The sequence below is a fragment of the Puma concolor genome, chromosome B2 (assembly GCF_028749965.1).
Source record: "Puma concolor isolate L17-30 chromosome B2, mPumCon1.1.hap2, whole genome shotgun sequence".
In the NCBI taxonomy this organism is placed as follows: domain Eukaryota; kingdom Metazoa; phylum Chordata; class Mammalia; order Carnivora; family Felidae; genus Puma; species Puma concolor.
The window spans coordinates 101,371,937-101,399,214 of NC_141671.1; the positions used below are offsets into that span (position 1 = coordinate 101,371,937).

General features: G+C 39.0%; 1 protein-coding gene across 7 annotated transcripts in view; it reads right to left on the reverse strand.

Moving 5' to 3' along the window:
• Positions 1 to 27,278, reverse strand: part of CDK19 (cyclin dependent kinase 19) — a 194,462-nt gene that overhangs the window by 38,123 nt on the left and 129,061 nt on the right. For all 7 annotated transcript variants that reach the window (XM_086707592.1, XM_025925579.2, XM_086707595.1 and 4 more), the window contains 2 exons: positions 24,160 to 24,270; positions 21,234 to 21,374 (listed from right to left, as the gene is read on the reverse strand). In XM_086707592.1, coding sequence (XP_086563718.1) covers positions 21,234 to 21,374; positions 24,160 to 24,270 — 252 coding nt within the window. The remainder of the gene's footprint in view (positions 1 to 21,233; positions 21,375 to 24,159; positions 24,271 to 27,278) is intronic.

Genomic DNA, 27,278 nt, shown 5'->3' on the forward strand with positions numbered 1-27,278 from the left:
CAAGGGCCATAAAACCTGAAATAAAAGGCTATTAAAAGGTGTATCAGGCAAACTTCTAAGAGTTAGATCAACTATTAGTAATGTCAGATGGAATAGCTTTTAAGATAAAAGCATTATTAGGAATACAGATGGTCACTATATAATGATACAAGGTTCAATTCACCAGGAAGAGGCAACATTCCTAAACTTGCCATGGACTTGAAATATATATAAGCAAAAGTTGATATAACTTCAGGGAGGGAAGAGAACAATGATAATGTTAAGATATAGACTATCCAGAAGACACAGTTAACAAGGTTCATCTAGTGGGCATATACACAACTTTTTATTCAATAATTAGAGAATACACATTTTTCTCAAAGACACATGGAACGTTTACAAATGTTGATCACATACTAGCAAGTCTCAAGAAATTTCAAGGAATTGTTATCAAACAGGCTATGTTCTCTGACTACAATGCAATGAAGTTAAAAGTCAATCACCAAAGTATAAACTTAAAACTCCATATATTTGGAAATTTAAAAATACTTCTATTGTGCGTGGCTCAGTCGGTTAAGCATCCGACTTCAGCTTGGGTCATGATCTCAGGGTTCACAGGTTCGAGCTCCGCATCGTGCTCTGTGCTGACAGCTCAGAGCCTTGAGCCTGCTTCGGATTCTGTGTCTCCCTCTCTCTCTGCCCCTCCCCCGCTCATGCTCTGTCTCTCTCTCTCTCTCTCTCTGTCAAAAATAAATAAACTAAAACAACAACAACAACAACTTCTATTGTGTGTCAACTATACTTCAATTAAAAAAAAGAAAGAAAAAAAGAAAAAGAATCAAGGCAGTAGCATTTAGACTGGTGGCCACTGTATTCTTCACAGCCATTACCCCATAGGACAAACAGTGCAACTTAATTAAGAATATCCTTGATGAAAGAGTAAAAAATATTAATTAAATCTCAAACCTTGAGTATACGTATCTTTTTAATACTCTGATAAAATGAGATGTATACATAAAGCATTTCTGTTGCACTATGAAGCCAACAGTTGTCTAGAAGAAAAAGGAGTTGTGCAGTTGTATGCTGCCTAGTTGTTTCTCACTAAATATTTTTGTTTTATTAGATATAGTTATATTTTTAAAGATTTTATTTATTAATTATTTTATTAAAATTTTTTTAATGTTTATTTTAGAAAGAGAGAGTACAGAGTGCATGTGGGGGGGGGGGGAGAGATTGAGATTGAGAGAGAGAGAGAGAGAGAGAGAGAGAGAGAGAGAGAGAGAATCTGAAACAGGATCCAGGCTCTGAGCTGTCAGCACAGAGCCCAGTGCAGGCCTCAAACTCATGAACTGGGAGATCATGACCTGAGCTGAAGTCAGATGCTTATTAACCCACTAAGCCACCCAGGTGCCCCTTAAGATTTTATTTTTAAGTAATCTCCACACCCAACATAGGGGTCAGGCTCACAACCCTGAAATCAAGAGTCATATGCTCTACTGAGGGAGCCAACCAGGTGCCCCAATAGTTACTTTTAGTAAAATATGTTATTTCGTTAATAGGAAAAAAATTTCCTCTAAATCACTCAGAAGTAAAAGGAGAATCTATGAAGAAATTAAAAATACTCAGAAATGAAATAATGTAAGTATTACCTATCAAAACCTGTGAAATGAAGCTAATGTAGTATTTACAAGGGAAATTTATAGAATCCTTAAATATTTATGTTAGGAAAAAAGGAAGGCAGAAAATAATGATGTACCCAAGCTAAGGGGAGTGGTGGGGGGGGGGGGGGAGCTCAAGAAAATACACCAAAAGAAAGTAGAAGTAAAAAGATAAAGGTAAGGGCAGAAAGCTATGAATGAGACAGGATTTATGAAGCCTCTAGGACAACTATTATGAGAGGATAGAAGGTGCAAATAAACATTACAAATTACAAGGAGGATCATAAATCTAGGGCCAATGGAAGTGAGAAAGATAACCCCACAAAGAACTTTATACTGATTACTCTTAAAATGTATACAAAATGGACAAAGTCGAGAAAATGTAACCTACAAATTGGCTCAAGATGAATTAGGAAATCTTAACAAACCAATAAGTGCTAAATAAATTGAAACTATATTTAAAAATCTCCCTACTAAGAAAGCACCAAACCCCAAATGACCACAGATGCAAGTTCTCCACAAATTTTCAATGAACAGGTTATTCAATCTTATTCAAACATTTGCAGAGAACAGAAAAAGAGGGAATGCTCCCAATAAGTTCTGGAAGGACAGTATAATCTTGGTAGCAAAAACAGACAAAGTATGGGAAAGAAAAAAATTTCAGGCCAACCTCACTCACGAGTATAGATGCAAATATATTAAACAAAATATTATTAAGCCAAATCCATTAACAGGAATGCCAGGATAGCTTCACATGAGAAAACCTACATAAGTCCCTCAGCATATTAACATATGAAAAAGGAAAGATGATATAATTATCTCGACAGAGGCTAAAAAAGCAGTTAATAAAATTTAATACCCATTCATGATAAAATCTTTCAGCAAGTTAGACTAGAAAATTACCCTCTTAACTGGATAATGGGTATATATCAAAAACTAAGAAGTAACATTGGAAGGATTCCCTTTAAAATTGGGAATAATGCAGTGATATCCACCATTACCACTTCTAAAATCAACATCGCACTGTAAGTCTGGTGCTATAAAACAGTAATTAAAGGGATATGAATTGGAGAGGCAGGAACAAAATTATTGTTATTTGCAAATGATGTAATTATTTACATAAAAAACACAAAGTATTTGCAGACAAATTATTAGCAATAGTAAGGGAGATTAGTAGATGTTTGGCTAACTGAACAATATGAAAAAGTCAGCTGTATTTTTATATACCAGCAAAAGAAAAAAAAGGGTAGGAAATAAAATTTTTCAAAGGCAGCATTTCTACAGTAATTTAAAAAAACTATAAGGTACCTAAGAATAAATACACTAAAGGATGTAGAAGATATTTATACAGAAAATCTTGAAACTTTATCTTAAATGACATTAGTAACTCTCAAATAAATTAAGAAGTCATGCTTATAGATAAGAGGACTCTATATAGTAAAGACATCAATTCTCTCCATTCTTATCTATAAATCCAGGGAATCTGGCTTAAAACATGACATCCAGATTTATTTTATTATTTTTTAAAGTTTATTTATTTATTTTGAGAGAGAGAGAGAGAGCAGGGGGTAGGACAGAGAAAGAGGGAGGGAGACAGAATCTCAAGCAGGCCTCGTTGGGCTCCAACCCATGAACCGTGAGATCAAACCAAACCGTGAGACCTGAGCCAAAATTAAGAGTAGGACACTTAACCAACTGAGCCACGCAGGCACCCCCAAGATTTATTTTAAAGCCATAGTAAAGACAGTATGATACTGGTACAGAGATAGATGAAACTGATCAATGTGATAGAATGGAGAACCCAGGCGGAACCATGATGCTGTGAGAAGAGCAACTTCAGAGTCAGTGGAGAAAAAAGGAACTAGTCAATAAATGGTGCTGGCACAACAGGTATCCCAGTGGGAAAAAAATAAATAAAATGAATCTTTGTCTCATATCAGACATACAACAGTTTCAAGCAGATTAAGGAATTAAACATGAAAAGCAAAACTTTAAAACTGTGTGTGTGTGGGGGGGGGGGGGGATGCAGAGTATAGCTAATATCTTTCTGACCCTCAGGTAGGAAAGAATTTCTAAAATGAGATATAAAAAATCATCACGAAAGAGAAGACTGACAAATCTGTCTATTAAAATAACTTTCAACCACCAACAATAAAGAAAAGAAAAAGACAAAGCACAAACCGGAAGAAGTTTGCAACAGATAAGTAACAAAGATTCTGTATCCAGAATAAAGAACTCCCACAAATCAATATAAAAACAACCTAATAGAAAATGGGCAAAATGTCCAAACGGGCATTTAACAAAATAAGAAACATTTAACCATTAAGCATATGAAGATGTTCAATCTCATTCATAAAGAGGGAAATGTAATTAAAATCAAAATGAGATACCATTTTATACCTAGTATATTGGTTAAAAATTAAGAACTGCTGAGTAGGAAGTCAGGGGGAACTCCAAAACATTGTTGTTAAGAGAATAACTTGGTACAACTTCTTTGGAAAACAATGTGACATCATCTTGAAAACCTGAACAATTGCATACCCTTCGACTCAGTTATTCCATTTTTAGACACACCAGAGAATGTTCCTAGCAGCATAGGTTGTCAAAAAAAAAAAAAAAAAAAAAAAAAAAAAAAAAAAAAAAAAAAAAAAATCTGAACACAACCCAAATTTCTAGCTAACAGGAAAATGGAGAAATTAATTGTGGTAGAAGCACACAATGAATTTTAAAACAGCAATGAAAATTTGGAGGTTACTAATAAAGGTAAAAAAATGTTTGCGTCTTAGCAGCATTATGCTGAGTGAAAAAAGCAAGTTTAGAAGACTATACAGCAGAATGCCATTTTCTTAAAACTTAAAACCAAGCAAAGCTAAGAATATACTATTTAGGCACACATACAAATGTGATAAACCTATTTTTAAAAAGGAGCGCATAATGTAGGGATGCTTGGGTGGCTCAGTCAGTTAAGCATCTGCCTCTTGATTTCGGCTCAAGTCACGATCTCATGGTTTGTGAGATCGAGTTCCTCCTTGGGCTCTGTGCGGACAGTAGAAATTGGGATGTTCTCTTTCTCTCTCTCTCTCTCTCTTTCTTCCTCTCTGCCACTCGTGCTCTCTCTCAAAACAAACAAACAAACAAACAAAAAGGAGTAAATAATGGATTCAAAACTTAGGATATTTGTTATTCTTGACAAGGCAGGAAGATGGGATGGGGGAAAGGCATAAATAGAAGCAAGCTATGGGTGATGTTCCAGTTACTGGGGTAAGTGACAGGCTCTCCACTGTTACACCTTGTAAGGCACATAGTCTTTGTAAAGACAAAAAATAAAGCAAAGAATGGGGATATGCACTGCTGGGAGGGTGTCATTTTCAACAGTAATAAGCGCTATTTAAATTGCTCAGAGAATGTCTCCTTGAGAAGGTAACACTCGGGATAAGACCTGAAGAAAGTAGAGTAATAAGCTGCTGGAATGTAAGGGAAGGACAGTGTAGGCAAAGAGAAAGAGAAGCTGGAAAGGCCTGAGACAGGCGCTTGCCTGGAGAACTGGAGACTTGTGAGGGAGAACAATGGACACCAGGAAGGACAGAATGATAAGGCACTGATGATTCTAGAGACAAGGAAACCAAACAGAAGTCCGGCCTGCTGTTCCCAATGCTTCTGCTTTGGGCACACGTCACTTGTGTACCAGACTTGGAGAAGTTCTTGAGCACTGTCTGGCCTGCACTCTGAGAGTAGGTGAGGGCCCCCAGAAGATCTGCAGAAGGGCAAGGCCATGGTGGATAGCAGTGAGAGGAAACCTTGGTGAGCTAGCAGGCTGGCTAACTGGAGAAAGAGCAAAGAGGCCAATGCAGTTGGAGTCAACATGACAGGAGAGTTAGTGTAGGAGAAGCAGTGGAGAGGTAAGGTGAAGATGGGCGGGGTTGTCCATCATACAGAATGATGGTTTTACATGACTAGAATTGGCATCATTTTATATTACTTTATCTTACCCATAATTTTTACAGGTTGTACAATGTGGATTCTGGCATTTTGCTAAATCTCTGAGAGCAGAATATGGAGAGATTATCATTTTCTACATTATATATTTTTATAATGTTTGATTTTATATTTTTTGGTATTGTTTCTAATTAAAGAAATGGCATTTTTTAATAAAAATGAATAATGCTGAGAGGAATAAAGGGTGTTTAGAGGAAAAAGAGCCCAGGGAAAAACCTATGAAGGAGGAACCAAGGTGAGAAAACAGCATAGGGTTCTAGAAGCTAAGAGAGCCTAAAAAGGAAGAGGTGGTCTTCAGGTGCAATAGAATGAAAGATAAAAAAAGGCAACTTCCTGGCATTTACAGAAGACAGACACAGGGAAAGAGACCCAAATAAGTGGGAAGAAGGTAAAGGCAGAATTAGAGTATACTTTGGAAGGCCTTAGGGAGAATAGACTCTCTGGGATATAACAATTCTTGGGGTACCTGGCTGGCTCAGTCAGAAGGGCATGCGACTCCTGATCTTGGGGTCATGAGTTTGAACCCCACATTGGATATAGGGATCACTTAAATTAATAAAACGTTTTAAAAAATCTTAGAATTATCAAATCAACCATCTTATATATCTTCTGCTACATTATTTGTAATCTTACATTTTGAGCTTAAATCCTTCCAAAATAAAGCTGTAAGATAAAAACACAAAGTATGTGATACGGCAGCAAAGTTGCTTCACGTAAGAAATGAAAATAGATGATGAGCATTTGAATGGCAGAAGAGCAGGAAGCTGGTCTTAGATCACTGTTAGCTAACTCTCATTAGAAATTCCTGCAGTCCTGCTGTGTAGAAACAGAGAATAGCTTTCAACGACCCCTTCCACAGTGGAATGAGGATACAGAGAGAGAGAAACAGGGATTCTAACTGGTACTGAAGTTTGTAGAAATATCTTTTTTTTTTTTAAGTTTATTTATTTATTTTGAGAGAGAAAGAGAGAAAGCATGCACAGGAGGGGCGGAGACAGAGAGAGAGAGAGAGAGAGAGAGAGAGAGAGAGAGAGAGAGAGAGAATCTCAAGCAGACTCCACCCTCAGCCACACTTGGAGCTTGAGCCCACGACCCTGAGATCATGACCTGAGCTGAAACCAAGAGTAAGGGCACTTAACCGAATAAGCCGCCTAGGTGCCCAAAAATACCTTTTATAGAGGATACTTGAAGCCTATGGAATCTCTAACTGTGGGGTCCCCATGTACAGTGGGGAGCAGTGGCTATAAGCTCTTTCATACAGTCTGAGAAAGGAATGCAGAGTTTGGGCAGTATCCACAAAGAAGGGCTCCTGTAGTCAGGTGACGATCTAGAATTGCACAGGATGTTATTTTTAAATGCACACCTGGGGGCACCTGGGTGGCTCAGTCAGTGAAGCATCCGACTCTTGATTTGGGTTCCGGTCACAATCTCAGGGTCGTGGGACTGAGCCCCACGTCAGGCTCCGGGCTGAGTGTGGAGCCTGCTTGAGATTCTCTCTCTTTCTCTCTCTGCCCTTCCCCCACTCTCAAAATAAATAAACATTTAAAAAATATACACACCCCTTAACTGGGATTACATGTAACAAGTAAATAAATGTTAAGAATAAGTAAATACAGGGGCGCCTGGGTGGCGCAGTCGGTTAAGCGTCCGACTTCAGCCAGGTCACGATCTCGTGGTCCGTGAGTTCGAGCCCCGCGTCGGGCTCTGGGCTGATGGCTCAGAGCCTGGAGCCTGTTTCCGATTCTGTGTCTCCCTCTCTCTCTGCCCCTCCCCCGTTCATGCTCTGTCTCTCTCTGTCCCAGAAATAAATAAATAAACGTTGAAAAAAAAAATTAAAAAAAAAAAAAAAAGGATTTAAATATTCAAAGCATTTTCATATGAATCATTTCCTTTTTTATAACAGGAATTCTCCAGGGCCCACAGGGCTGGGGCAAGTCTCAGAACTCCACCTAATCTTCAAGATTCCAAATCAAGTCATTTTTCCAGATATTATGCTTAATTTTCAAAAGATTAACTTTAATAGTGATTGATCTAAGTGAGTGTATACCCTTTAAAAAAAATATAAAGGGAACTGCAGCTCACGCACATGCACCTACACCCACACACACCAAAAAGAACGAGGAGAGGATACCAAAGTCGTTCTGACCTACTTACATCACAATTAACACAGACTATGCTTTACTAAAACTCCTCTTACTGCGAACACAAAACGCCAGCTGTGAAAGAAAGTGATACTGCTGGGTTTGCACACTTTAGTTACCATAGAAACCGCAGAAATGGCAGGAGTTGGATGCTTCGCATTTAAGTTATCAGCAATAAAATCGGATAGACACATCAAGGCCGCAGGGTTCATTTTAGTTAAATTGCATTTTAAAGGCCAAAGTCAGGGAAATCATGTGATAAGTAATATGATTACTTAAAAACTATTCTTGAAATACCTGCATTTTAGCAGGATTTAGTTATTAATTCTTGAATTTACATTCATGAGGCTTTACATGTACTTCACATTTGCTTTTTCCTCCTATGGAATCAGTTTTTTTCCACAGGGTTAAATTTAATTTTAGTTAATTGTCACCTCATAAATAGAATGGCCTAAAGATACACAAGTGCCCTACTACATTTGCTTTGTGCTCCCCACCCCAGGACATTTGGGACAAAAATATGAAGCCACAAGATGACTCTTATCAGCACCAATAAAGAGAGGAAAATACAAACACAACTGTCTACAACCCTGAATAATAGGGACAAAACCAATCAGAACATCAATCAGACTAGTTTTTAAACAATGAATAGTGCTAACCTAGTATTGATGGCTACAACTATTCTTTTATTTAAATGTAGTTGGGGTGCCTGGGTGGCTCAGTCGGTTGAGCGTCCAGCTTCGGCTCAGGTCATGATCTGAGTTTGTGAGTTCGAGCCCCACGTCGGGCTCTGTGCTGACAGCTCAGAGCCTGGAGCCTGTTTCAGATTCTGTGTCTCCTTCTCTCTCTGTTCCTCCCCTGCTCATGCTCTGTCTCTCTCTCAAAAATAAATAAACATTTAAAAAAATTTTTTTTAATAAATAAATAAATGAATGAATAAATAAAAAATAAATGTAGTAGCACACAACTCTCCTCACATCTGATACAAAAGTACATTCCAGGAGAAAACCATCAGTGTTTGTGCCTTTCTTTATTCTGTTCTCCATTGTTTACCTTCAACAAAAAAGATTCTGTGTTGTAACAAACCAAGCAGCGAACTAAGGGGGAGATAAATATGTTGTTGTTTTTTTTATCATTTAGCAAACACAACAGTCATTTGCTAATAGAGTCAGTTTATCATCACTGTTTACCCCTTAAAATAACCTCATTGATAGCAGAGGGTTTACAAATATGAAGAATCTGATCATTATGACTGGAACCTCCCAAAGGGCAGGGAGGATATTTCTGTCACTGCATTTTGTATCTGCTGAAATCCAGGGACTTAACATTTAATAAACATTTATTGGATGAGTGAATAAAAATTGTCAGTGGTTAGTACTCATGGTCTTTTGATAGGCAAGTTTTCAATTAAAAAAAAAAAATTTTTTTAACATTTATTTAGTTTTGAGAGACAGAGACAGAGCGTGAGCAGGGGAGGGGCAGAGAGAGAGGGAGACACAGAATCCAAATCAGGCTTCAGGCTCTGAGCTGTCAGCACAGAGCCCAACACGGGGCTCAAACCCGTGAACTGTGAGATGGTGACCTGAGCCGAAGTCGGCGCTTAACCAACTGAGACACCCAGGTGCCCTGAAAGTTTTCAATTTTTTTTTGGAAAGTTTTCAATTTTAAAAGAAACTGTGGGGCGCATGGCTGGCTCAGTGGGTGGAGCATGTGACTCTTGACCGTGGGGCTGCGAGTTTGAGCTCCACATTGGGTGTGGAGATTACTTAAAAATAAAATCTTGGGGCGCCTGGGTGGCTCAATCGGTTAAGCGTCCAACTTCAGCTCAGGTCATGATCTCTCGGTCCGTGAGTTCGAGCCCCGGGTCGGGCTCTGGGCTGACGGCTCAGAGCCTGGAGCCTGCTTCCGATTCTGTGTCTCCCTTTCTCTCTGCCCCTCCCCCGTTCATGCTCTGTCTCTCTCTGTCTCAAAAATAAATAAACGTCAAAAAAATAAATAAATAAAATCTTAAGGAAAAAATAAAAATATAAATGAATGCATGAATGAAGTTGCAAGAAACTAGAGTCAGTACCTTCCCCAAAATATGCCAAGCTCACTTCTGAATATGGGTATCCCCTGCTTTTCAAAAGTTGTTACACCACTTTACTTTCACAAAAAATCTGCATTAATACCTATTTCTTTCGAACTGAAAGATACATGAAGAGGATTTTTGCTTTTAGGAAAAAAGGTGAAAAGTGAAAACAGCATTTAGCATTTGCTTTGCAGCAGCCCTCACAGAGCCAGCACGCCCCGAGCGGGGAGATGGCCCCCACCGGGCTCCTTCCCCAAGACCACACTCAGCATCAGCCTGCCATAGCTTTCAACTAGGAACATCTGTTCTTTCTCTGGATTTATTTTGTGCATCTGTTAGCAAGATGTGTCCTAAGGCATCAGAAAAGCCTAAGAGAGGTTATTTTGGGGGTCTGGGAATGCTCAAAAAATTTTCCATGTAAATCAGTGGTTAGTACTTCTTCACTTTCCTCCATTTCAGCTTCCAAAAGATTTCATAGGAACACTCTGCTTGTGGATAGAACAGGTTTTTAAAAAATCTGATTTTGGTTTATTCTGGAGTTTCAGCAACCACCCATATGCTAATGACTCCCGAATCCATAACCATACATCTCCAAACTTCTATATGGCTTAGGGTTACGTCAAACGGTACCCTGGCCATCTCCACAATCCTCTCAAACTTCTCGTGTTCAAACTGAATTTTTCCTGTTTTTCTGGTATTCTCTTCTCAATCAACAAAAGCAGAAGTCAGAACACCCTGTCCTTTATCCCTCAAATCTATCTAATCCTCAGATCTGATTATCTTACTTCCTAAATATTTGTCGACTATTTCCCCTCCTCACTTGATTACCTCAGCCAGGCCTTCATCATTTCTCAACCCGCTGATTACAATAGCCTGATAAAACTGCCATCCCTGCACCCTCCGACCCACTCTCCGTACCCCGGTGTGAGTGGTCTATCCTAAGCGGAAACCTGACCGGCTCAGCTCCAACTGACCACAGGAAAAGTCCATGCTTCAAAACATGCCGGTGAAGATTAACCGTGATTGGGTCCCTACTTTTCTCTTCTGCTGCTTCTTTCACCATTTCTTGCTTTGCTTCAGTGACACCAACGTGCTTGCAGTTTCTTACCCCGTGCCCTTATTTAAGCTGTCTCCTCTGCCTGGAATGCCCCCTTCATCTTCTAAATATCTACTCATCCTTTAGATTCAGCTCAGTGTGAGTCCTCAAAGACGGCCCCCATCCCAACTGGTCAGGTGCTCTCCTCCTGTGCTCTCAGTACTTTATGCACAGCCAATCCCTGACTGCACCTCATAATGTCTTTTCAAAACCTTTCTGTTTTATGCTGATTCGTTTGTGTATCTTCTCCACCATGCATTCACTGAGGGAAGGGGTTGTATTTTATTTATCCGTGTATACCCAGTGCCCAACATGGCGCCCGGTACATATTAGGAGGTCAAAGTGTTTGTACAGCAAATATTCTTAACTCTGTAAACCAGCACTTCCTTCACAGAAATCCTGTTATAAATAATAATGTAGTTAAAATGACAACTAGGTTTCAGAGTTCTATAAGTGTCACACTTTATAGCTATATTGTGGGTTGAACAGGCCTTTGTATTCAGAGAACGTAACTGTTTCTAAGCAAAAACGCCTTTCTCAGTTCAAAATTACATATCTACAACTAAGTGCAAGCTATCTGTAACTCAGGAGTAGACTATAATATTAAATGCTGTGATTCATTTCATGTTACCTTAAAATGGTCTAGGGGGATCTGTAGTAGGTCAATCTGAATAATCTATGTTAATCAAACCTGGGTGTTCATAATAAACAATGCCTGCCACCCCAGCACCAAACAACAGTTAACAATACACTTCTTTGTTCCAGCCTTTTAGGAGTGGTTATAGGCCTGAACAGCAGAGATAAGGTTTTCTTTTCTCGAACAAGAACCAATAAAAAGCAGCCATTATAAAAAGCTTAATGCAAGACAAACACAGGTATCTAGAAGGCTATTTACCTAACTAACTGCAAGGTCACTAAGAGTATAATCAAGATAAATCCCACACTGATGGCAATGCCAGCACGAGTGCTGCACAGACATTCAGATTCTATCTTACTCATTAATGAGTACAATCCGTCCTCAGAGAAGCAATGCTGGTAGAAAGTAGTTTTCGATTTACATTTGTGACATTCATATTCAAATCAAATAATTCAGTCTTATTATCATGACAAATTAAGAATGTCAGAGGTAGAGCTCCTTTCTCCTTTTCTCCACCACGGTGATGGGTGCGGATGACTTTTCCTGGCCGAGTCTTCTCCCGAGACTTTCAGAATCAAAAGCAGAATTGTCCCATTCCCCAGTGCCTGCAGGTGAAAACTGGTGAGAAAATCAGGTGCGGCTCCAAAAGGAGACATGAGAGAAGAACCAACCTGGGTCTATATGGGATTGCACCTGTGTTTCTGCTGCATGAAGGTCATGTGCTCACATCCTCTCACTCTGTAAACATCACGCCTACCTGAACAATAGACATGTTTTATCCAGGAAAATGATCGTTCTCTGTTACTATGCTTTTGCACCAGTAGTTTGGTTCAGTAATAAATATGTGAGAACTTTTGCCCAAAAAAAAAAGGATGTCAGAGGTAGAAATTATGAAACTGAGCCCTCTTGCGTCACTCATGAAGACACCAAGGGGAAAGACCTACAACCTTAACCAAGCTCACTGTCCCTGGACAGTGGCAGACCCAGGATGAGAACTCAAGTCTCTAAGAAATGCACTGCTGGCCAGGGTTATGAGAACAAAAGTGGACCTGGAAAATGCACAACACTTAATTGATTTATGGCCCTCACCTCCAGAAGGCTTCTACTTAGATGAATGCTTAGTCGAGAATCTTATCACCCAAAATAATCACCATATGCAATCTCCCAAAGAAATAATCAGTTCATGCATATAAGATCCCTTCTTGATGAAGACACCATCACTTTCAATAAGAGATCCTGAATCATCCTACCGTGCCAGTCACACAGGATGCCTGTGGTAGTGACCACCCTGGTATATACATTTGTCCAAACTGATCAATTTGTAACTAAAATGGGTACATCTTGTTATATGCAAATTCTACCTCAATAATAGTAATTTAATAAAATAGTATGCCTGAAATGGTTCTTCAGTTTTAAACACAGGCCTCAAAGTGCTGGGGGTCCTGTCTGTAGCCCTTGATTCTTAACCAGCTCCTGCTATTCCTGCCACTGTGGAATGTATCTGGACTATCACCTCTTAGCGACTTTGAAGTTAGTTTGGCAAACCACCTTCTAGATACGTGGGTTTGTCAGTACAGGCTACGGTACTGTGTTTGTCTGACAGGGATCATCAAAAGAGCCCTGTCCCTGAGCTGAACCTTAAGAGGCCTCATCCCCTTTGAAGCTGGCCCTCTTAGAAGTGTAATTCTTAGTGTGTATCACCTGTCTATGGAACAGATGGCACATTACACTTCAACTCAAATGGACAGATGTGTATTCTGCAGAACACTCCCATGACTGGGCTGTGGGTGTGGATGGCAGAAAACCTGTCATGCCAAAAAAATCACAGCCCACCTGTGACACAGGTATATGTCACAGTATCTAGAGCACCTTGAGAAACACTATCTCACCTGATCGTCACAAGGCCCTGTGTACTGGCAGAACAGGAGTCCCTGCACAGGGATGACATCACTACCATCAAAGGCCTTCAGGCTGGAGACATGAACTGCTGGGCCAGAGACTCTCAAGGGCCCAGCTCTAAGGAACTAGTAAGGAACCAAAGGTCACCAGCAGCAACCCCAGTGTAATTCTTCAGCATGACAAGATCTGTAATTGTCCAAAGTCACCTGAAATTGCAAGTTAGAAAATAACCAAGCCAGATTTTCCTTTTTCGTTGTTAGCTCTGAATTCTAAAAGAAATTATAATGATTAAGTCATATTAAAATAAATACCACTTTCTGCCATAATTCTTTAATTAGCATGTTAATTTAATAAATCAAATAAAAAATAATACACAGATAGGGCTCCACTTTGTAAAGAAGAAAGGGCTAGAGTTGTAGGCTAAAGGAACTGTGGTGGGGGGGCGGGGGGCGGGGGAGGAGAGCGGGACACCTGGGTGGCTCAGTCAGTTGAGCATCCGACCTCGGCTCAGGTCATGATCTCACAGTTCGTGAGTCTGAGCCCGGCATCAGGCTCTGTGCTAACAGCATGGAGCCTGCTTCAGCTTCTGTGTCTCCTTCTCTCTCTGCTCCTCCCCGACTCTGTTTCTCTCTCTCTCTCAAAAATAAACATTTGAAAATTTTTTCAAACTAAAATTAAAAAAATAAAGGAATCCTGGGAAAGGCAGTTGAAAGAATGGGCATCTCTGGATTGCTGGTGGGATCCAGAATAATGCACAGAAGCTTCTACAGAATGGAAATTAGGAGGAATTCAGGAACTCTGGAGCTAAGACTAGGAGATGAACAACTGTACAAAGTCCCTATCATTATTCCAATTTTATAAATGAGGAAACTGAGGCTTACGGATCAAGATTAGCTTTCCCAGAAATGTATATATATATTTTTTTAATTTTTTTTTTAACGTTTATTTATTTTTGAGACAGAGAGAGACAGAGCATGAACGGGGGAGGGTCAGAGAGAGAGGGAGACACAGAATCGGAAACAGGCTCCAGGCTCTGAGCAGTCAGCACAGAGCCCGATGTGGGGCTCGAACTCACATACCGCGAGATCGTGACCCGAACCGAAGTCGGACACTTAACCGACTGAGCCACTCAGGCGCCCCTGTATATATGTTTTTTAAGTTTAAGATCTCCAAGCTCCCATTTCGTAAGAACTAAGCAAGGCTAAACTCTAAAACAGTACTAAAATTCTTCAAAATGCCAGCATGATGGCTCCAGTCAGATTTTAAGGGTGTCTTTGCAGTGTGGCACATTCACCTTGTCAGGCCCTCTTTAGTATACACAAAATTAAAGACTTAATGTATCTCCCTGTCGGACAAGGTATGAAGAGCTGCACACAGATATTTCTAGACCATTCTCCAACCGCCAAGCACTTATTTTAATCAAACTTTCACAAAGATTAACAGTACAGTACTTCTTCCCCAGCTGAGTAGAAAAGAGGCCATCTGTGAGTTTTGTACATTGGACTTTCATACATGACATTCCTAAAGAGTCTTCAAATGCTCTCTCTTAGCTGAAGAACTATAACATTTCTCGTCAGCTACCTGTTACAACTCGGCAGCACTAGTGACCATGGGAAACTTAAATTTTTCTTTGCATTTTTCCCTGTTTGACACAAATGCGAGAAAAAGAGAATAGAAAGTAGCAGTGATAAGCGTAGGCCTCAGACAGTTTAACAAAGATGGGATCTCTAGATAGGTTCAAAGTGAAAAATCCTGGATCTCCGTTGAACACACCCTCTAGATTTAAGAAGATTAAACTTGTGGTTCAATAGTGGGTGCAGGAGGAATGGAGGGCACAGGAGAGGAGAGGAAATGCAAGGAACATATGCCAAATTCTGGAAATAAATCACTAAAGAATGTTTGTAAAAGGGAAGGGATAATTGGTACATTATAATATTTTTTTAGCTCTTTAGAACCAGAACTATCCTCTTGCCACTCAAGCAACTTTTTAATATGGAAAGGAGGGACTTGTATTTTTCTTTTATATTTCTACTAAATAGGACAATAATAGGATCCATTTTAAAGTCTCTTAAAGTTGGTGGTAGGCAGCTTCGGACATGGTTTCCAGTATCCCCGCCCCCAGTAAACACACCCTTGTGTAATTACTTCCTGTGAGTGTGGGTTGGAAAAGTGACCTCTGGTGATGGGATGTCACTTCCATGATTCACTAACAGAAGACTGCGACTTCCATCTTGCTAACACACACTCTCCACCATCTTGTTTGCTCACTCTGGTGAAGAAAACTGCCATGTTGTAAGACGGTCTGTGGAGAAGCTGAGGTGGCAAAGAACCAAGGAAAGCTTTCACCTTCCACTGATCAGCTCAGGAGGAAATGAAGCCTGCTAACAACCACGTGACTGAATAAGGAAGCAGATGCTTCACAGTCAAGACTCCAGGTGACTGCAGTCTTTTAAGGAGACTGTAAAACAGGATCCAGATAAGCCACACCTAGATTCCTGACCCATAGAACCTGTGAGATGATAAATATTTACACGTCTTGAAAGCCACTGAGTTTTGGGGCAAATTGTCATACAATAGGTAACTAATACAGACTTACAACATACATAGCCAACATGTCATAGACAACCCAGAATGCTGTTAAAGAATCAAGTATTCTGGGGGTGTCTGGCTGGCTCAGTCGGTTAAGTGTCCCACTTCAGCTCAGGTCATGATCTTGCAGTCACGAGTTCGATCCCCCCCGTAGGGCTCTGTGCTGACAGCTCAGAGCCTGGAGCCTGCTTCAGATCCTGTGTCTCCCTCTCTCTCTCTCTCTGCCCCTCCCCCACACATGCTCACTTGCACGCGCGCTCTCTCTCTCTGAAAAATAAATAAGCATTAAAATAATTTTTAAAAAAAATCAAGGGGCGCCTGGGTGGCGCAGTCGGTTAAGCGTCCGACTTCAGCCAGGTCACGATCTCGCGGTCCATGAGTTTGAGCCCCGCGTCGGGCTCTGGGCTGATGGCTCAGAGCCTGGAGGCTGTTTCTGATTCTGTGTCTCCCTCTCTCTCTGCCCCTCCCCCGTTCATGCTCTGTCTCTCTCTGTCCCAAAAAAATAAATAAACGTTAAAAAAAAAAAAAAATCAAGTATTCTGCCTGAACGAGCAGGTATCATGAGGAAAAAAATAAAACAAAACTAAAATAGCTCTTCATTAGTTAGTATGACAAAGTATCCAGGGTCATACACTACACATTTCTCTATAGCTAGAATATCTATTACATCATTTCCTTTAACCAGCTGAATTACATTTGACTCTAAGAATTGGCAAGTTTATTATTATTATTATTATTATTATTACTACTACTACTATTAACCTCTAATAGAATAAATAAGTCTTTAGGTCTGTGTCAGAAGTGATTTTTTGACAATCCAAAAGTGCAGTAGATGGTAACTAATAACAAAACCCAAAAGATTACTGGCTACAAAATTATTTTCTCCCTCAACTAAATTTCCATGTACCATGTTTGCAAAAGATATAGTTATCTGTGCTCATAGACTTCAAAAGAGTACAAATTCACCCACTATTATGAACAATAATTACCATTCAAAACTAAAGTTAGAGTTTTGGTTTGGAACCAGCACAAATATTTTTTAAAAGTCAGAGCAGGTCAGGGCCCTAGAGCATTTACTCAGATCTTTCATTTGATAAAGACCTAGCATTTATCATGTTTTAGGTACTGAGATATGATAAAGTGATGAAGAGATGGTTTAACGCACAGTTCAGTTTATGCCACTGATCCAGTAGCAAAACTCATAACCAAGAAGCCGTAAATCTACTTAACAATACAGCCATTTAGCCACTATTTCTCTTTGCTAAAGAATAACATGCAATTGCCAGATGCCTTGCTGAAATTCAAGTAACTTATGAGCACAAACAATATGCCAACACTAGGAATACAAAAATTAGTAAGATATGATCCTTACTCCCCAGGAGCTCATAATTTTGAAAACAGGATCAACTATTTATCTTGGCATCCTTCCAACCTACCCGAACAGTAATCTCATAAAAGTGAGTCATCCTATATTTCATCTTCTTACTCTTAGCTATATCCTGCTATAAAATTAAAATACATCTTTTTTCCCTTGGTGTTTACAAGTTCCAAATATTTATAGACTTATGTCTCTACTTCATTGTCTCAGCCAAGATAAATATATTTAGCTCCTCTTCTCCTTTCTTTTTAAAGCAATTCCTCAATGTAAGTAATATTTTTAGTGACTTTGTTTAAATTCTCTACTTCTGGTAAATTTTAGGATCCATATGACATAGCTAACTACTATTACAGATATATAATCAATCACAATGAAAACCCCAACCTTGGGGCGCCTGGGTGGCTCAGTCGGTTAAGCGTCCGACTTCAGCTCAGGTCACGATCTCGAGGTCCGTGAGTTCGAGCCCCGCGTCAGGCTCTGGGCTGATGGCTCAGAGCCTGGAGCCTGTTTCCGATTCTGTGTCTCCCTCTCTCTCTGCCCCTCCCCCGTTCATGCTCTGTCTCTCTCTGTCTCAAAAATAAACGTCAAAAAAAATTTTTTTTTAAAAAGAAAAACCCCAACCTTCTTTGATGATATAATGCTTCTTTTGTAAAGTCCAAAACACTGATTTTTTATTTACTTTTTAAATTTGGGGGGTTGTATTATTACATTGCAAATTCACATTTACTCTAACACCTTTAACTCTGGATCTTGCAGAGACAGTATATACTCTGAAATAATTGTGACTAACAAATAGTGTAAAGCCCAATTTCTTATGTCAATGGGAAACGAAGCATTAAGAAAAACCACTCACCGACTGAAACTGCAACTCTATTGCACAAAAAATAATTTTTTGCATGTCCCCATCATGCTTTCAACACCACATTCATATGTGATACGCTTTGTATTTCTATACTTACTAGAGAATCTATCTCAAGTAAACATACAGTTTAAATCTTCTACTCCTGAAAATACTTTGGCAAAACCATGGCAATGTGGTCCAGCTATCAGTACTCATGATCAGCGAAAAGAACCGAGAAGGCTCTCACAGGGTAGATTCCTACTTCAACGTCTAGCTCAAGTGGCAGCTCTCTTGAAACTTTCCCTCATCCCCTCCTCATAACCTCTTCTAAGCTTGAGTAGCATTTAATCTGTGCCTATCACGTAGCCATGATCACCATCTTTCTCACCTATCTTACAGCATAGCTGTTTATGCGTATGTCGTGTTTCTTCTCTGAGAGTAAACTCCGGAGAAGGTCTTTAATGCAATCGTATGTGTACTGTCCCCATATATCCTTGCTTTAAACACACAAGGTAATAATAAATGTTTATTGAGGACAGTGTGTTGAAATATAAATATGTTACTTGATCCAGAAGCATACCGTAAGAATCTATTCTTACTCATATTAATTCACTGAGGAAGTATTTACTCAGTACCTGTTGTGTACTCGAGTACTGCTAGTGTGCCAAAAGGATTCGTAGACCCTCCTCTCTCAAGAAGTGTATGGTCTAGAAGATGATCTAAGACAGCCACTATAATACTAACAGATAAGTGCCGTAAGAGAAGTAAAGAAGTACCACGGCAACCAACAAGAAGGAGAGATTATTGGGGCACCTGGGTGGCTCAGTCGGTTAAGCGTCCGACTTCGCCTCAGGTCATGATCTCACAGTTTGTGAGTTCAAGTCCCACATTGGGTTCCGTGTCCAGAGCTTGGAGGCTGCTTTGGATTCTGTGCCTCCCTCTCTCTCTCTGCCCTTGCCCAATTCACACTCTGTCTCTCTCGCTCTCAAAAATAAATAAACATTTAAAAAAAAAAACAAAAGGAGATCTTATTTCCAAGTAGGAATGGATACGAGGATAAGTTTTAACATTTGTGCAAGTCCTCACAGACAGGTAGTATTTGAATATGTACAGTTGGGGTAATAAATAAAGGTCATTGAGGCAGGAAATCTCAGGATGACACAGGGGACAATCAATAGTTTAATGGTATAGTGTAAGTGAAAGATTATAGGCTTGGGATAAAGAAAAATTCTAAAGACAGTTGGAGCTATATCTGCTATGACCTTGAAAGCCCAATAAGGAACTAGAGCTTTAGTCTGTACGCAATGAGGAACTATTTCAAAGTTCTTGATCAGGAGCTGTGTAATTATCCAGAAGGTCTACAGTGGATGGAAGGGAAAGAGATTGTTTGCAAGGAGACAAGTTAAGAGGCTAGTACCATACCGCAAGAAAGAGATAATAAAGGCCTGAACTAGGAATGAGGCACTAGAGATGGAAATAGACAGATGGAAGAGAGAGCTTAGAGATGAAACTGACAAGACCAGGCAAGGCCTAGATGTACAGTGCAAGGGTTTGCAAGGGGTAAAAGAACCTCCTAGGCTGAGAAAAGGGTGATGCCATAACTAATATAGACATTAAAGCAGCAGCAAGCCAACAAAGAGAAAACCAGGTCCTAGTCATCCTGAGTTTTAGTCCCAGTGGACACTCAGGCGACAACATTAGAAATAAAATCTGTGAATCTATGCTATTGAGAATAAAATACACAGTGTTGTGAAAAAAGAGAAGAGTTGAAATTAGTCAGTCTTCAATAAAAGATTTTGATCGATGATTCAAACGTGATCATGACCTCAAAAATAACTCACATAGCTTATGTTAATTACATAAAAAATTAATGAAGGAGAGGGTTTGATCTAGAACAACCTCATGTAACCACAGAAAAATGTGCTGATTCATGGTTAATAGTAAAGTGGATAGGTGGAAGTCTTTGAGAACTTTACAGTTCAAAATTATGAGGTGAAATGCATCTGTTGAAATGGTAAACCCATCTTTGTGGTCACTGGCATTTGGCTCCAATTTATCTTCAATGCCACAGCAAGAGATGGTCAAGTCAGAAGACAAGGCCTGACAATGTAGCCACAGGTACTAACTAGATCTTCTCGTGTATTCATTCCTTTCTATAATAAATACTTTTCCTCAATTAGTAAAACTGAGTTGACCTACATTCATCCCTACCATATCCCTAGAATCTCCAAAAGCCTAAGAAATAATGATCTTGAAACCATTTTTTCAAGGAGAGTTAGGAACAAAACTTCCAATTTTAAACTCATGATTATTACAACTATTCAGTACCCATATTTTCTTACAAATAAACAAAAAAAAATCTCATCAACATAAACTAAAATAACAACAATGCAAAGATAACTGGCATAGAATCTGACATTAACAAATGTTTGTTACATGTGTACTGAAAAAAAGGTAAAATCAAACATTTGATTCGTTCATAATACTGATAACAACCTTTATTGATAATACTGACAACGTTCTATTTACTGGATGCAGGGTCATTATTTCCATTTAGCTCTTAAGGGAAAAAAAACAGTAAGAACTCAATCTTGAATTATTAATATTTTTACTGAAAATGAGCAATAATGTGAAGAACAAAATGGACTGAAAGGTACTTATTTTACATGTGACTATTCCATTAAGATTATACCAATTATGCATTGAAAACCACATAGACATTTTATAGCTATGCATAAATATAATGAAAGAACATATACCAAATGTTAATAAGGGTACTCTTTTAAGCGTAGGCTTATGGGTGATTTTTATTTCCTTCTTTTTTGGTTTTATGTATTTTCAAAATTTTCTATAATCAATGTTCATAATAATTGTACCAAGAAGAAAAGGTATTTTTAAAAAGAGGTAAAAAAAACCCATATTGATCAATTTAAAAGAAACATACTTACCAGATCTCTGTGAAGCACCCAATTTGCATGGAGGTAATGGATACCATCAAGAATCTGGTAAAGTAATGATTTGACCATAGATCTTGGCAACTGCATGGGCTTTTTATTTGCTTTTGATGCACGGTGAAACTTAATAATGTGCTAAAAATTAAAAAAAAATAAAACATACTATTATAACATATAGTCTCTGCTAATATTTGTATCAATAAAACACAATCAAGTCTACAATGAATTCTCTACATTTAAAAATTACTTATTAAAGGCCAATAATGACACAAAGAAAAATAATTTGAATGATAAGGGACCTATACTGGGGGTGAGTGTGACAATGTTATTGTGGGTATAATAACTAGATTTACTGAAACCAGTAAGATTTTCATTAAATAGAACCAAAAGGTAAAAAGCACTGATACTTAAAAGACTGCATAAAAACAGTACTAGTATTTTTTTTTGAAAAAAAAAAAAATAGTATTAGTTGTATTCTCTACTGACAGAATGAAAGATTAAAAGAGAAGAAAAAAAATACTCTATAATTCTTTACTATATTTTTAAAAATATTTTATTTTAAGTAAACTCCATGCCACACATGGGGCTCAAACTCATGACCCTGAGATCAAGAGTTACATGCTCTACCAACCGAGCCAGCTACATGCCCTTAAATCTTTACTACTGTATAAAAAGTTAGCACTTAGTAAATCTGTATAATGTCACTGACTATGTGTACATTTGAATTATTGCAAAAGTCTACCTTCTTTTGGCATAGGATGAAATTAGGATATATTCCTAGTAGTTAATATTAAATAGGAAATCATTAGAAAGGAGGAAGGAGAGGGGCGCCTGGGTGGCGCAGTCGGTTAAGCGTCCGACTTCAGCCAGGTCACGATCTCGCGGTCCGTGAGTTCGAGCCCCGCGTTGGGCTCTGGGCTGATGGCTCAGAGCCTGGAGCCTGTTTCCGGTTCTGTGTCTCCCTCTCTCTCTGCCCCTCCCCCGTTCATGCTCTGTCTCTCTCTGTCCCAAAAATAAATAAACGTTGAAAAAAAAAAAATTTAAAAAAAAAAGAAAGGAGGAAGGAGAGAAAAAGGCGAAATTCAACCTCATTGAAATAAATACAACTGGATCACTATATTCAAATTTTTATGACCACATGTTATTTTGTAGGTTATGATAACATCATTTTGATAGGGAAGATATGCTACCTGTCCCCCAAACCTCCACCTCCATCTTTGCCTCACCCCTGTGCAAAACACAACATGATGGGTATTAAAGGTCATGTAGGGGCGCCTGCGTGGCTCAGTCGGTTGAGCGACCAACTTTGGCTCAGGTCATGATCTCACAGCCCGTGAGTTCAAGCCCCGCATCAGGCTCTGTGCTGACAGCTCAGAGCCTGGAACCTGCTTCAGATTCTGTGTCTCCCTCTCTCTCTGCCCCTCCCCTGCTTATGCTCTGTCTCAAAAATAAATAAAAACATTAAAAAAAAATCAAAAAAAAAAATAAAGGTCATGTAAACCCCTATTGAACAACACTGGTAAAGCTGTCAATAATGCTCCACTAACTTAAACATGGCCAAATGGCATAGAAAAATTTTAACCTATTAACAGAGCTTTCTTGCTTTTTCATAAGCTGTTTAACAACATGTACTTTATTTAAGGAACTAATAGAAAATTAGGGTTTATATGGAGGGGCAGTATCCAGAAAATATATAATAGGAGCTTCACATATATAACTTTCAACATTTTATAGCCACAGCAAAAGAAAAAAAAAAAAGAAACAGGTAAAATTAATGTAGTATATTTTAATTAACCCAGCTTATTCAAAATATTATCATTGCAACATAGAATCAAAATAAAAAATATTAATGAGATTTTTTTTTTTCATACTAAGTCTTCAAAAGTCCGTGTGTATTTTATATTTACAGTACATCTCAATTTAGACCAGCTACACTTCAGGTGCTCACTAGGCACACGTGGCTAAGGGCCATCATGTTACAAACGACATGGTTCTACAGGACCCGATCAGTCCAATGCACTGCATGTTCTTTCATTATACCACTGATGTTCAAGGTGAAGTGCGTACATTATCAAGTAACTCTTGGATCCAAACCCACAAAGGACCCGGAGAAATGGGGAAAACATCATTTTTATGAATATCCATGAAAAGAATGGAGAAAAATTCACTGGACACTGTTATCAATATGCTGTAATAGCATAAAGTCTGAAAGCTCCTTAAAGACCGAGAAGACTGTCAAAGTTATTCCTAAACAGATGTGTGACTTTATGTAGATGACAAACCGCACTATGTTAAGTCAGAATTTAATTACCCAAAATTTGAACTTCCGGCCAAGTTTGATTTTTTTTTTTACTTTTAGCAACTCCTTGGATAAAATGTTTAAGCATCTTGATTCCCAACTTAAAAACTTTAGAATTGGAATTTGGGGCTAATATTTGTAAAACCATGTATGTACCTCTATTTTGTGGAGTCGGTTTTAAATGCCAAAATGTTGCAAGAGATTGACCTTAACTTAGGGAAATTATTCACAAGTATATAACTGGTGAAACTTGAACTACAGTGTGTACCACAAGAGAAAGCCATTTTCACTACACATATCAGTAAACTGCCATTAATTACTTGCATAAAATCACAGTTTCATACACATTAACACTTTCTGAAGTAAAATTTCTGAATATTACAAATACTATCTTCTCAGTATAATAACATGATAATGTTCATTGCTCAAATTCTTTTAAATCTGCATTTGCATTTATTTATTTTTATTTTTTATATTGCATTTGCATTTATTATATTTATTTTGAACTCTGTTCAACAGAGCAAGTTTTGTTTTACGTGCATTAGTAATATGCAGTGCATATATTTGTTTCTCCATACCTAGATGAAAAGAGTCCTAAAAATAAAGTGAATTTAAACTTACCCACAAATCATGTTCTGCATAATCAAAGAGCAGCCACACCTTCCTGTCACTGTGAGAAAGGAACACCTTCTGCAATGCGATCACATTAGGGTGCTTCAATTCTCGCAAAAGCTGAATGCAAGAGAAAGAAGAGGGGTCACTCTCCTGCTAGCAAGGAGGGGGGAATGATGAACTTTCTATAAGTTGAAAGTGAAATCTTTGAAAATTTAAGCAAAATAAAAGGAAAAAAAAAACCCTACTGGGGCGCCTGGGAAGCTCAGCTGGTTGTCCGACTCTTGATTTTGGCTCAGGTCATGATCTCACGGTTCCTGGGTTCAAGCCCCACATCGGGCTTTGTGCTGACAGTGTAGAGCCTGCTTGAGATTCTCTCTCCTCTCTCTGCCCCTTCCTACTTGTGTGTGCTCTCTCTCTCAAAACAAATAGATAAACATTAAAAAAAAAAAAAAATACCCCTACTCAGAGATAAGTTCTGTCAACACCTTGGTGCATATCCTTCGGTTCTTTTTCTATGTGTATGTGTATGTTTCTAAGTGGGATCACTTTGGGTCGCCTGGGTGGTTCAGTTTGAGCACCTGACTCTTGATTTCAGCTCAAGTCATGATCTCAAGGTTGTGAGATTAAGCCCTGCAGCGTGGAACCTACTTGGGATTCTCTCTCTCCCTTTCTCTCTGCCCCTCCCCTGCTCATGTTCATGATCTCTCTGTCAAAATAAGTAAATAAACATTTTAAAATAAATAAAATAAAATGGGATCATTTTAAGCAGTAATATGTAAAATGGTAAACAAAAGTAATATCTTATCACTGAATGATTAAATATATTTTGGAATGTGCCTATCTTTTTTACTGTTGGGGGACAGGAACCACATATTAATACTATCTATATCTACTCGAACACAGTATGTGCTCAATAAATATTTGACAAAAGAAGGAAAGATATTTGACAATCCCTACACTAGAGCATGTGGTTGAGGTTTTTTTTACGAAAGCAGTGAGTATAAGATAATCTCTCATACCCACTGATTAAAAAAAAAAACAATTGGTGTGGAGAAGAGGTCCTATAAATAGAGAAAGGATAAGCCCGCACAGAGTAGAAGCTGCACCATGATAAACAAGGAAATCATAAAAAGATAGACCGGATCAGCAAGTGAAAACTTAGCACCTGGCACTTAACAGGCAGTTGCCTGATAAAATATTTAGCAACAATAACTTTATCTGTCCAAGATGAAAGCCTATAAGCATGCCTGCCACAGGCTGTCCTTAACCAGGGTTCAGATTTAACACAAACATATTCAATTTGATATTTTGAATGTCTTTTATTTTTTTAATTTTTTTTAACCTTTATTCAGTTTTGAGAGACAGAGAGAGACAGAGCATGAATGGGGGAGGGGCAGAGAGAAAGGGAGACACAGAATCCAAAGTAGGCTCCGGGCTCCCAGCTGTCAGCTCAGAACCCGACGTGGGGCTCGAACTCACGAACAGTGAGATCATGACCTGAGCCAAAATCGGACGCTTAATAACTGACTGAGCCACCCAGGCGCCCCAGTCTTTTATTTATTTTGTATTTTATTTGAGAGAAAGAGAGAGAGTGTGTGCATGTGAGCGGGGGCAGGGGCAGAGGGAGAGAGAAAATTCTAAGCAGGCTCCATACTCAGTGCTGAGCCTGACACAGGGCTCGATCCCACAACCCTGGGATCCTGACCCAAGCAGAAATCAAGAGTTGGACACTCAACTGACTGAGCCACCAAGGTGCCCCTGAATATCTTTTAAATATAAAACTCTGTGGCAGATACAAAAAGGGAGAGGGAGCAACATTTCTACTGAATACTTTGTAAGATGATTACACACACACACACACACACACACACACACACGTTTTTCTCTCATTTAATTCTTACAACTACCCTATGATGTACATGGAACCTGAAGTCCAGTGTAATAAAAATAACTTGACTAATATCAAACACCTAGAAAGAGAAGAGGTTCGGATTTAAATAGATCTGCCTAATTCCAAAGTCCATGCTTTTTCCATTATGGCTGAAGTCCTTGTCTTCAATTCCTACAGTGTACTGGGCAAGACAGACATATAAACAGATCAACGAGACAAGAGAAAAATGAATTGCCTACCCATTCTAATAACTTTAAATGAGTAAAGTATACCTTGCATGCCTGTGCTGGAATTCTGTAAAAATCGTGTGAACTCCATCTCTGGAACTCTTGTAAATTACTTCCCAGCTGCCTAATTCTTCACTACTTTTGACGTCAGGTTTCCCAATTCTTCAATTCTCTTATTTTGGCTCTGTACTTCAGCTCTTTCTCTTCACCTGAACTTTGACCACCTTCCTGGAAGGTGCTCTACCAGCTCTAATCTGGGCGTGGTTCCCAGATATGACTCCTTGGGTTCTCCCTCAAACCACATGCCCCAAAACAGAGTTAGGATGGGCTGAGCTGCCTAGACAGCCGTCTACTTTTCACAGTCTGCCTCAGGATTCTATCTGTATTTCCTATCGGATCTAGGTAGAAGGAGGAGCTGGAAGGAAATATCCGGGGAAGATATAATAGTCCTACTCCCTTGGTGGGGAGGGAGAGAGGAGGGCGATTAAATGGGTGCTCAGCTATCAGCTACTATCTCTGTTCCCTCTGCCTCAGAAATGTTAAACAACCCTGCTTCTTGCTTCAGATGCAAATATTAGACAAAACAGGCTCCTAATTAATGACTGAATCAGAGAAAGTGGCATTTTGGAGGGATGCAGAGCTATATCCAGTTTCCTGCTTTTGAATATTTTAGGCTCCCAGACTCAGTGGGTTAATACATTTAATGACCCCACTTGCCATGGTCAACCTTCAAGCGCTTGGACACTGGTAAGAAGCCTCACTGCAGGTGCGATGCCTTGTTACCCTCTCTTTCTCTCAATACTGATGAACTTAGAAAGTTTGGCTTCATTATGTCTCTACCCAAAATACGTTGTCTTTGTTGCCTGCAGTGGAAGGGAAAGTGAGACTCACTTCTGCATCTAAACCAGGCTCTGACTTGTATGGGGGAGGGGATATCACATGTAGCAATATTTAATCAATATCTCTAAAAAATTATGTTTTCTGTGACTACAAACTGGTGATCCCTC